At 43.0% G+C, this 12,540-nt stretch overlaps 1 protein-coding gene across 3 annotated transcripts in view; it reads right to left on the minus strand.

The window, feature by feature from the left end:
• Positions 1-12,540, minus strand: part of trafd1 (TRAF-type zinc finger domain containing 1) — a 52,732-nt gene that overhangs the window by 12,148 nt on the left and 28,044 nt on the right. For all 3 annotated transcript variants that reach the window (XM_070887934.1, XM_070887936.1, XM_070887935.1), the window contains exons 7-8: positions 10,487-10,557; positions 6,152-6,412 (exon numbers count right to left, since the gene is read on the minus strand). In XM_070887934.1, the coding sequence (XP_070744035.1) occupies positions 6,152-6,412; positions 10,487-10,557 (332 nt within the window). The remainder of the gene's footprint in view (positions 1-6,151; positions 6,413-10,486; positions 10,558-12,540) is intronic.

Consider the following 12,540-nt stretch of genomic DNA (forward strand, 5'->3'; position numbering starts at 1 on the left):
GTATCGGGACTGTCGGGAGAAGTAACAACACTCACGAGAAATGGGAACACTGTCCGGGAACATGAGGGAGGGAATGTCTCAGGTAGTTGATGTGCTGTCAGTGAACATGAGGGAGGGAATGTTGCAGGTAGTTGACACACTGTCAGGGCACATGAGGGAGGGAATGTCGGACACCCCCACTAAAATCCCATGACCAGGCGGTCTTAGAATAAGGTGGAGGAGAGATGGGTGCAGCCTTTCTTTGTTGCTGTTATTATTATTACTGTTACTGTTGTAACTATTCTCAAATTAAAAGTTTTTTGCAAGTTATGTAAATTTACAAGTTAAAAAGTTTGTAAGTGATCTTGGAGTTTGTAAGTGATCTTAACTGAAAACTTTAAAGTTTGATACAAGAATATTTTTATTAAAGTTTAGTTAAGTACAAACAAATGTTTGTTAAACTTTTGAATAAAATATATTGTACATTATAACTGAATAATTTACATTATTTTTTCCATTATTAACAACTTTTTGAAATAAACAAGAATCATTTCAATCATTTGTTCCATTAACACAACACATTACGGGACAGGTCCAAATAGTAAATATGGTCCATTTGAAATTGTTGCCGCTGAGCCTTCAGGCAGCAAAACGTTCACAGATGAGCTGCTCGCGAAAGGCTCGAGCAATCATTAAAGGGGCACGACGGCCTGCTCTCCTCCGCCGCTGTGCTCAGAGTTCAGGTGGTTGCCTGGCTTCCTTATCATCGTCTTCCTCATCCTCATCATCATCAGCCACTATCACCTCAGGTTGGTCTACTACCATCTGCTGCCTCAGGATGGCTAAGTTATGCAGCATGCAGCACGTAGCACACAACAGTGAACTGATCGACAATCTCAGGGGAGTATAGCAAGTAGCCTCCAGAATGGTCCAGGCATCGGAAATGCTGTTTCAAGATGCCAATGGTCCTCTCTATTATGCTGCGCATCGCAATGTGTGACATGTTGTATTCCCGGCTTACGTCCGGGTTACGCGTAGAGGCATCAGGAGCCGATTGGCGAGGCCATACCCCTCGTCTCCCAGTAGCCAGCTCTGCCCTTCTGGCTGCTGCTGAAACATGGCAGATATAGCACTCTCACGTAGGATGAACGCATCATGGGTGCTCCCAGGGTATCTTGCAACAACTGACATGATGCGATGCATGTCGTCACACACGAGTTGCACATTAATGGAGTGGAAGCCTTTTCTGTTCCTGTACATCTCGGAATCCTCCAAAGGTGCTCACAAGGCGATGTGGGTACAATCAATGCCTTTACCTTTAGGAAGCCAGCAATCCTGGAGAATTCGACAGCACTTTCATGCATTGCCTGGGTGATCATGGGGAACTTTATATAGTCATTCCTCTGGGCATATAGTGCAGCAGTCACCTGCTAAATGCAGGTGTGTGTTGCATTTTGAGAAATGGTGCACACATCCCCAGTTGTGGCCTGGAATGATCCAGATGCATAGAATGAAAATGCAGCTGTAATCTTCACTTCAACTAATAAAGCAGTCCTCCTGGCGTTTCTAGGTTGCAGGTCTGCTTTTACTAACTCACAGATCTCGGTTACAACTTCTTTGCGGAAACACAGCCTTCTTACACAGTCTGCATCACTCAGGTGCAGGTATGACCGCCTGTCTCGATATACCTGATATGGGTAAGGCCTCCTGCCCATCATCCTACGTGCTCCGAGACTCCTCATGCGATGACGTCGAATCAATAGTCTCCTCCACAGCATCATCATGCAGAAGGCTTGCACAAGGTATGGCATTGTCAGTATTGCCCCCATGATTAAATTGTACCTTTGCAAGAAGCTCAAAACGGCAGGCAGGACAAGGTACTTTGTTCTCCCTCTCCCCAAGGTCGGTGCCCTAGTATGGACCACACCCAGGTCTGAGCATGCGTAATGATCGGGAACCCCCCCCCCCCCCCACCATTTGTGTAAGGCTTCTCATGCCTTCAGTTCGCGTTCCCCCCGCCCGGGCTTCTTTTCAAGCCGAGCTCCGAGCCCGTGTTCGGGCGAGGGACCGATTCTGCTGGCCGACACTCTGACCCTCGAACCCGGTTTGGAGACGTTCGGTGGTGGTGTGGCACTTTAAAAAAAAAATCAAAACTTAAAGAATTCCATGAAACTTCCCTTTTCTGCATTTTAAGTTTGAGAAATTTAAGCTTGAAGATGCATATGTATTCTTGACTCATTCCAAAACTTCGCCTATAAACAATGGTGTCTTTCTGTGCCAATTTTTTTGATGTGCGCTGGTTTTTCTTAAGTGCCCAGAATGTTTTTCAGGAGTGGTCACATTCGCCGTCCTAGGAGAAATGTAAGTTGGCCAAACTTGCATAATTGTGAAAAACTGGCGCAGACATCAGGTTACGCCCCCTATGACGCAAAAAAAACTAACCTAAAAAAATCGTAACTGAGTTACGCTGGCGCACAAACTTTGGGGAAACTTGGATTTTTAAAATTTAGGCCAAAAAAAGCGACCGCGCGCCAAAAAAACAGTGCAAATCACTGAGGAAAATTGAGCCCCGAAACTTGTCATTTTTCCATCTGTTGGAGAGAACAGGACTGTATAGTGAGAAATGTGTGTAATATCTGGTGAAAACATACCTAGGTTAAAAAAAAAACTTCCAATTAGCCTTGAGGTGCACTGCTCCTATTCACGACACACCCAAAATTAGAAGTTTCAGATCATGTCCATTTATGGAAATTGCAAATCACTGAAGATGGGGAAATTTGGGGGAAGAGTCTAAACTGCAACACCTCATACATTCAAACTAAGCATTTACATTATGAAAGACTAAGCATTATTTGCTGAATAATATGTGATCTGTAACTATTTGCAAAGTGTCAATTTTTCTTAGGAAACACCAAAATAGCCGTACAAGGCCACAAGTAACCATGCCATCCTAATCCAACAAAAGCAATCTCCAGGGAAAAGCAGCTGAGGCTCAGGCAATCAGTTCCTTTAATTGGCAACTGGGAATCAGATTTGCGATTATAAAGATTGAAATGATCGGTATCTTCATTTGTCAACAACTTGCTGTGCTAGGATGACATTGGGGGAGGGAGAAAAGAGAATTTGTCTGGAAGACAGGAGTAAAAATGAAAATGAGGAAGGCTGAATACTCTGGATGTTTACAGAGTGTTGAAGAAGCAGGCTTAATGGGCAAAGTGGTCTTTTCTTATTCCAAATTTTAAGTTAAACATGTGCACACACACTAAACTTAATACAGCTATCACCAAATAAACATGTTTTGAAATCCCTCTTGCAGTCAGTCAGGATCCAGAAAGGAAAGGACCTGCATTTATACAGCGCCTTTCACGACTCAAAGCCCCAAAGCACTTTGCAGCCAATTAAGTACTTTTGAAACGTAGTCACTGTTGTAATGTAAGAAACGTAGCAGCCAATTTGCACACAGTAAGCTCCCACAAATAGCAATTAAATAACGACCAGATAATGTGAGAGATGTTGGTTCAGGGATAAATGTTGGCCAGGACAGCGGGAAAACTCCCCTGTGCTTAGTCAAAAAAATAATCCCATGGGGTCTTTTACGTCCACCTGGTTAACGTCCAAGCGGAAAAATGAAAGTCTCATCTATTGGTTGCTTAGATTAGTACAAGTTGAATAGATTGCATAGGTAAACAGAAATAGATGGACATTATGTATACAGCACACATCAAATCAAGAGTTTTTTCTGCAAGCTACTTCAGTAATGTAAGTCAGCATCAAGGGGTTATGAAGCATTAAACAGGTACTAAACTCAGAGAAGCCATCCTCACTCTGTTAGTTGCAGAATCAGAGAAGCCTATATTCTGGAAGGATTAAAAGGCATCTGTTTTAAAGCAGTATAGATTAGATCCACAGGACCCACAAATGGCTGATTACCAAATATATATAAACTATGTAAATGCTCGTGTGCTGAAGAACCAAAGCAACGTGATAGATTGGTATGTGTATTTCCACGACCAGCTGAATTCCAAGGCTCACGCTATGGCCCCTGTTCACTCAGAAGGAACAGCTTTAACTACATGAATCTATCTATATAAAAGCTTTGTCTATATATTGGTGATCATCTGAAGTGTTCACTGATCTCTCTACCTTTCTTTCTTTCTGACCTCGATAACCTACCCTCTTCCCAACAAATTTTTCTCTCACTTTTAAAGTTTTACCACTTAGTATTTTTGTTCTTTTATTCTTCCTCTCAAAAAGGATCACCTCACATTCTCCGCATTAAATGTAATCTAACATCTTTCTGCCCAATCTCCTCGCCTGTTCATGTTCTCAAGTTACCGGCAGTCTTGTTCAGTTCATTGTGCTCTATTTTTGTATCATATGCAAATTTTGATATTGTACCTCCTGTGCCCAAATGTACTGAAATTTCCCTTGGCACCTGCCCTCTAACTGACCCCACATGTACCTATTTAGAAGGCTTCTTCACAGAGATGTACCTCATTAAACAAAGTTCCATCTTAACATCAATTCTGCTCCAGATCCTAGGCCACCCCTAATCAATGCCACAGAACAGCCATTCACTTCTAAATGGATTATAGTGTACAGTATATTGATGGTAACTGCTAAGAAGAGTTTCTGTAGATTGGCAGATGTCTATAAATCCCTATCTCCTGCTTTTGAGAAGAGGGCAGTCAAGGTTTCTTGTGGCAATGCATACCTGTACACTGTTGAAAAGTTTTATTGCGATGTTTCCATGAAGTGCAATAAAAATTCATCCTGGAACAGTGTACACCAGAAGCTGTGGCTAAAACATGAAGGTTAAAAACTAATAGAACAAACTGAGAAACTAGAATGAAATGCACAAGTTTTTTTTGACACCATGCAATCTCAAAAGGAAAGCTAAACCCACAGAAACCACATGCTGTGCAACTCACCAACAAAAGGACACAGTACAGGGCAGCTAATTAGATACCAGCAAATTAATTAAAAGGGCATCAGGCTTTGCTGAATCAATAAATGAATAGAGCAGCAGGTAGCAATGAATTAAAGACAAGTGAGCAGCAGTTAATGAATAAATTCACAGATCAAAGGGCAAATGAACATAACATATTAATGGAGCAGTAGGCCCAGCAACAAATGAATATAGTGATGAGCACCAGTGAATTTGTAGAGCATCAGGAGCATCAAATAATCAATAATGGACAAACTAAAAAGGTCAATAAATTAATGGAGCTGCAGGCACCAGTGAAATAACAACTTCCTATTCAATGGGCACATCAAAAAATAATTCAACAACAGCAGATGCAGCAATAAATGAATAAATTAATGGTGCAGCGGGATTGAGTGAATTCATGAAGCAGTGGCATCAGTGAATCATTAAATTCATAAAACAGCGAGCGCAGCAGATCAAAAAATTCATGGGGTTAAGGCCCACAGGTCAGGGTATGTGTGATGAGGCTGGAAAGGGGATCATGGAGTGGAAAAAAAACCAAAAATCAAGGGAGAATGGCTGCCACATTAGAAGTGAGATTTGTGATACATGCTCCACAGTGCCACACACTGGCTAAAAGCAGCAACTATATCGTGACAGGCAACACTTGACATTTAGAATAAATACTTTTGAATATCGAGGGGTTAAGGTCAGTACAGGCCAGCAACATACTACAGCAAGCAATACATTTGCGTGCCTCAGTTGTGAACCTGCCCACGATCATTGTAACAAAATTGTGCTCCGCAGCTCCCAATGCGGACAGAAACAGCACTTTATCTTTGCCTGAGCTTTGGAAACCCACCTCATGAAATGGATTGCTGCTTCTGAAGGCAATACTGTCGTATCAATACAACAGAAAGCTTATCCTTTTACTCAGGGGGCACAAAACCTATGTGAATGTGTGACTTATGCAGAAGGTTCTATTGTAACCATGCATTACTAATAAACATACTACTGTAAAACATACCAACATTACCAACTCCTTTAAAATGATACAGAAATATCATGCAATCTGTTAAACCAGAATCAATCAGAACCCTGAATATTTTTTTACTAGTGTAGTTAAAAACATGTGAATTAGCAAGTCTTTTCTCAACAAGTCTGCACTCTTCTGGGTATTTGAAGCTCAAGACAAACACTTCAGGCACAACTTGTTTGTAAAATACAAAGAGCACTTTTTTTTACCTGATGATGATATAATACGTCTTCTTCCAACGCGATGCCACAGAACTCACAGGGAATCAGAACATCGCCATCGCTTGAGCCCACCATTGGACCATATGACGGCAGTGAATAGTCTTCCGAAAATAATTCAGGATTCACATGGTGACGATGAGAGAAGATATCATTGGTCCTGGGAATGGAGACTCTTTGCAGTGGCAGTGGTGGTATAAGTGTGGTATTTTTACTGAATGACGCAAAGGCACTTACTGGGTTACAGCCAGTCTGTAAAAGACAATTATAATCAAATGGGGAGCAAAGATAAAACATTGAATACTTTCAGTATAACATATTCCCCATTAGGTTAGTTGTATAATAGGCAACATCTTCGAGCTGGTAGATTTGTTTTAGTAAATATCCTTGCCTTCCAACAGAGACCTGCCATGTTGGTTCAGTGCTCAATACACCCAGGCAGTGTGTCTATTCACCTCATTCTGAACTGCTTACTCTGGTTTCAGGTTCCCTGCCCAGTATTTTTGAAAGAAAAAGTCCCACTTTTGATTGCCTCCTTTTAAAAATGGTGTGTGTGTACATGCAATCAGGCCTGTCTCGCTCAAATGTACAACTGGTGTTTCTGAAAATATCCATCCCTGTCCAACCCACACTCAGCTTGGATTGGATAAAAAGTGTCCACACTAGTTTAGATGCAAGTAACTTTCTTATCACCTGCCTGCCCAAACATGTCATCCACCCGAATTCAAACAACTCGCTCACAGCCCTCTATTTACGTCACTGCACAAACAACTTGTATTTATATATCACCTTCAGCATAGAAAATGGGCCAGAGATACTTCATAGATGCATAATTAAATAAAAAATGGACACCAGGCCAAAGAAGGATTTAGGAGGGATGATGAAAAGCTTGGTCAGAGGTAGGTTTTAAGGAGGGTCTTAAGGAAAAAAAAGAGGGTGCTGGAGAGGCAGAGTGATCATGAAGACATGGTCGACAATGGTGGGGCAAAGAAAGGAGGGAGCACAAGAGGCCAGTGTCAGAGGAAGGGAAGAGTTTGGTGGGGTGGGTTGTTGTAGGGAAAGATGTTAGAGATAGAGAGAGGCGAGATGAGACCATGGGGAGATTTAAACAAGAGCATGAGAATTTAAAATTGGAGCCATTAAGGGATTGGAGCCAATGTAGATCAGCGTGGACAGGGGTGATGGTGCGTGGGACTTGGTGCAGGTTAGGATTACAGGCAAATGAAGTTTATAGATAGTGGAGCATGGAAGGTCGGCCAGTCGAGCATTGGAATAGTCAATCTGACAAAGGCATGGATGAGGGTTTCAGCAGCAGATGGGCAAAGATAGGAGTGGAGGTGGATGATGTTAAGAGGTGGAAGCATGTATTCTTTGTGCAGAGAGGAAACTCAGTCCGGGCTTGAATAGGATGCCAAGGCTGAGACTAGTCTGGTTTAACTTGAGATAATAGCTGGGGAGGAGGATGCAATCGGTGGCATGGAGAGAGTTTGTGATGCTGGCCAAAGATGATGTCTTCAGTCTTCCCACTGTTTAGATGAAGCAAATTACAGCCCATTAAAGATTGGTTATTGGACAAGCAGTCTGCCCACACAGACACTGAAGGGGTAGAGAGCTGGGAGTTGTCTGTGAATGAGGTCAGCAAGGGACAGCATATAGGTAACGAAGAGGAGGGGCCCAGGATAGATCCTCAGGGATCTCGAGGTAACAGTGCCTTTGCTACAGATGCTATGCCCATGATCAGATAGCCAATAGTGAAACAAAGCAAGGTCAGTCCCACTGAGCTGGGCATCAGAGGATTTTATGGTTGACCATTTCAATGGCTTTAATGAGTTCGAGAAGGGATAATGCACCATGGTTACAGAAGGCATCATTTGTGCCTTTGGTTAAGGCTGGTTCTGTGCTCACAAGGGCAGAAACCTGATTGAAGAGATTCAGATAGTTGCAACAAAGCTGGGCAGATATTCACTTGCAGAGGAAAGAGAAACTGTACGAGGTAGTAATTTTTTGGGACAGAGATTGAGGGCGTTTTTTTTTTTTTTAAATAGAGTGGTGATGACTGAACTAGGAGAGGGAGCTATTTACAATGTGAGCCAGCATGGGGACCAGAAAGGGAAGTTGGGTGGTCAGCAGCTTAGTGGGAGTTGAGGGTACAGGAGGTGGATCTGATGGACAAGATGAGTTCAGAGTGGACTTGAGAGAAGATGAGAGAGAAACTAGACAGAATTGTAGATTCAGGGCTAGGGCAGGGGAATGCTTGGGGCTGAGGTTTGGCTCGGTGGGCAAGAAGAGGAAGCAGCAGCAGAGGAAGTTGAATGGAAAGTCTAAGTCCTGGCGACCAAGAAGTCTATGCACTCATTGGATGGAAGGGAAGGTGGACTTTAAGGAGTTCAAAGAAAGCTGCCACGGTGAGGAGAAATGGAAGGGTACATGGTGACATGTTCATAGATATTTTTCTTCCTGTTTGGATGAAATTCGCTGTTTGATTTATCTTCCTCCTCCCCATGTGCATTTTCAAGTTAAAGATAGAGTTGAAATTCATTTTGAAGTATAGCCACCTACAACTAAGACTGCCTATTTTCACCTCCATAACATTGTCCGTCTCCACCCTTGCCTCAGCTCATCTGCTGCTGAAGCCCTCATCCATGCCTTTGTTACCTCTCGACTTGACTATTCCAATACACTCCTGGCTGGCCTCCCACATTTTACCCTATGTAACCTAAAGGTGATCCAAAATTCAGCTGCCCATGTCCTAACTCGCACCAAGTCCCGCTCACCCATCACCCCTGTGCACGCTGACCTACATTGGCTTCCGGTTAAGCAACGCCTCGATTGCAAAATTCTCATCCTTATTTTCAAACCCATCCATGGCCTTGCCCCTCCCCATCTCTGTAATCTCCTCCAGCTCCACAACCACAACCCCGCACACCCACCCCCCCCCCCCCCCCCCCCCCCCAAGAGATGTCTGCGCTCCTCTAATTCTCCTTAAAATATACCTCTTTGATCAAGCTTTTGGTCACCTGCGCTAATTACTACTTGTGCGGCTCAGCGGCAAATTTATATTTCATAATACTCCTGTGAAGTGCCTTGGGACGTTTCACTATGTTGAAGGCGCTATATAAATGCAAGTTCTTGTTATAATAGTTGATTTTATTTACAAAATGATTTTTAACTATCACAATCAAACTCTACAGTTTATTAGCTTAGTCTCAAGGTTAAAAAGTGTTAGTAACTCATTATTATGTAGAATAGGTTAATAATTAGTCAAACATTACAAAATTAAACACTTGAAACTTTTATCTCTATCTGGCTATAACCACGTTACATCGAATCTATAGCACAGAAACAGGCCATTCAGCTCAACTGGTCTGCGTCATTTTTGTGCTGCACACAAGCCCCCTCCCACCCCTCCTTATCTCACCCTACCATTCTATTCTTTTCTCCGTCATGTGCTTATCTAGTTTCCCTTTAAACTAATCTATGCTATTTGCCCCAATTACTCCTTGTGGTAGCAAGTTCCACATTGTAACCACTCTGGGTAAAGACGTTTCTCCTGAATTCCTTATTAGATTGGATTTATTAGTGACTATCTTATATTTATGACCTCTAGTTTTTGAATCCCTTACTAGTGGAAATATCTTCTCTGTCTATCAACCCCATCTCATACTCACAAGGTCATGTCAGTATTATTTGACTTTTTCTTTGGTAAGGGTGTGAACGTAGAGAGGATGTGAACAGGGAGAGGAAGGAAGAAAATCAAGGCATAGTCTTCCTTTGACTGCATAAGCAGATGTAACTGACCCTTCGATTACCCCTCGCTCTGCTTAGAGACGCAGCACCATCATTTAGCGCCACTTAATCAGAACTTGTCTCAAATCAAAAACTGAATGGGACAGGAATCAAACTTGGGTTAATCTTTGCTCCGCAGTACTAACTCAGCAGAGCTGCTGGATGAAAGTGAGACATTCTTCTCAGATAGCAGAAAACAGACAGGTTCATTTTGTCAACGACTCACTATTTCTGTCCCTCTTGGGATGATCATGGTCATTACCAAGAGATTTGAATGCCGTCATCACAAGCCTGCATTCTATACTATCTAATAGTGGAAGAGAAAATATCATGTTGGCAATCAGACTAGGTACATAGTTGGCTAAAATAGTGAGGGTTAATATATATCTTTAAAGTTAGTTGTTTGTTGACTATTGATGAGTGTTAAATTATTGGCAAAAAATGCCAACAGAAATACTGCCATCAGTATTGGGAATTTATGGAACCAGATCAAAAGTTGTATCTGCCAATTGGTTGGATTGGACACTGGTTAAAACATACCTGGTGAAGAATGAGTTCGCCTTCAGGGAAAAGTTCTTCACAGAACTCACAAGGCAACATAGTGACATCATCTGAAAAAGAGAGAGAGTTCAGTTATCGTTACTTCGAAGGGGACTGATGGTGCAGCAGGTTACCATAATGTTGCTCAGGTTCATATCCAGTCTGACAGATGGGATGGAAGTCACCTTCTTTCCAACAACTGAATGAGAGAACTCAGTCCCTAGTGGATGCAAATCCATAATATAATGCTGCCGTCATATTCCACATAAATCAGCAATTTGAGTCAAAGAAGAGGTCAATGTGGGAAATGTTTCCAACTCTGATGTGGGAATGGGGCTACAAGAACTCTAAACCTGTATCTAACTCTGCCTCGAGTGTTCAATGCCAACACTAGGTGACAAATGTGAAACCTGTGTTATCAACACTTGCATCTTAATGAGCAATATAAATTCAAACATCAATTTAAGACAATTGTCCTGAAATTTCACTGGCATTACTGAATGAAATGACACTGGGAGGAATTCAATTAAGTGGAACTTCAAGGTTTTCCACAGTGATTCAATCAGTCCACAATTAGCAAATTCCCCAGTGACTCAACCCAGTTACCACAATAACAATGAGCAAGGACGGTCCCTGAATCAATGCCCAATGCTAAGCTAGCTGATCTCAGCTAAGGTAGCAGTTATGCACGGTACAAATCGGCATCAGTGCCCTTGGGTTAGGGAGAGGAAAATTGTCCATGGCTCCAGCAGTCATCCAGCATTGCAAGAGGGTTTGAGTACAAGATCAAGGATGTCTTACTACAGTTATACAGGGCCTTGGTGAGACCGCACCCAAGAAAGGATATACTTGCCAAAGAGGGAGTGCAGCAAAGGTTCACCAGACTGATTCCTGGGATGCAGGACTGTCGTATGAGGAGAGATTGGGTCGACTAGGCCTGCATTCACGAGAGTTTAGAAGAATGAGAGAGATCTCACAAAGGTATAAAATTCTACCTAGGTTGGATCGACAATGCGGGGAGGATGGTTCCCCTGGCTGGGAAGTCTAGAACAGGGGTCACAGTCTCAGGATACAGGGTAGGTAAATTTAGGACCAAGATGAGGAGAAATGTTTTCATTCAGAGGGTGGTGAACCTGTGGAATTCTCTACCACAGAAGGCTGTGGAGGCCAAGTCACTGAATATATTTAAGAAGGAAATACATAGATAGACACAAAAGACATCAAGGGGTATGGGGAAAAAGCAAGAATATGGTGTTGGGATAGAGGATCAGCCATGATCATATTGAATGGCGGTGCAGGCTCGAATGGCCGAATGGCCTACTACTGCTCCTATTTTCTGTGTTTCTATCCCTGGAAGTACACAAAGGACAGGATCGAGCTGAGATAGCCCACCCACATAATGAAGTAGCCTAACCACACTCTATATCAAGGCTCCCACATAAAGAATGTTCACTTGAGCAAGGTACCAGTGAGTACTTGTCACCAGTGGAACTATTGCCCAGCAAGGAGTCAAAATCTTCAGGAAGGGAGGAGGGGGGAAAAATCCAATTGGTAGGAAATATTTAATTAATACCTCAACATGATTTTTCAGATATGAAACTGAAACTTTCACATCACTATTGGTAACATTTGAGTCTCATCAACCAGGATTAGAATGGATGGGTTGAAAATGTCTTTATCCTGGAGCCCATTGTATTACACTAGTGGTTCAGAAATAGCTGAGTTGTTGGGTGTGTCAGAGTCAACGAGAATATAATTTTGTAAGACAGGATTGGGGGGGGGGGGGGGGGGCCCGGAAGAGACAGGATTGGGGGGGGGGGGGGGAAGAAGAGACAGGATTTGGGGGGGGGGGGGGGGGGGGGAGGAGAAGAGACAGGATTGGGGGGGTGGGGTGGAAGAGACACTGGATTGGCGGGGGGGGGGGGGGGGGGTTAATCATACGAGCCTGCCCAGATCCCGTCCGACTCAGGTCTTGCCCTCAATCTCTTTTCTTTCCTGCTACCCCTGCCCCCCCTGAACATCTCCGAGACAGACCCAAGGAACACTCGATGGCC

Source organism: Pristiophorus japonicus, chromosome 8 (genome assembly GCF_044704955.1).
Source record: "Pristiophorus japonicus isolate sPriJap1 chromosome 8, sPriJap1.hap1, whole genome shotgun sequence".
Lineage (NCBI taxonomy): Eukaryota > Metazoa > Chordata > Chondrichthyes > Pristiophoridae > Pristiophorus > Pristiophorus japonicus.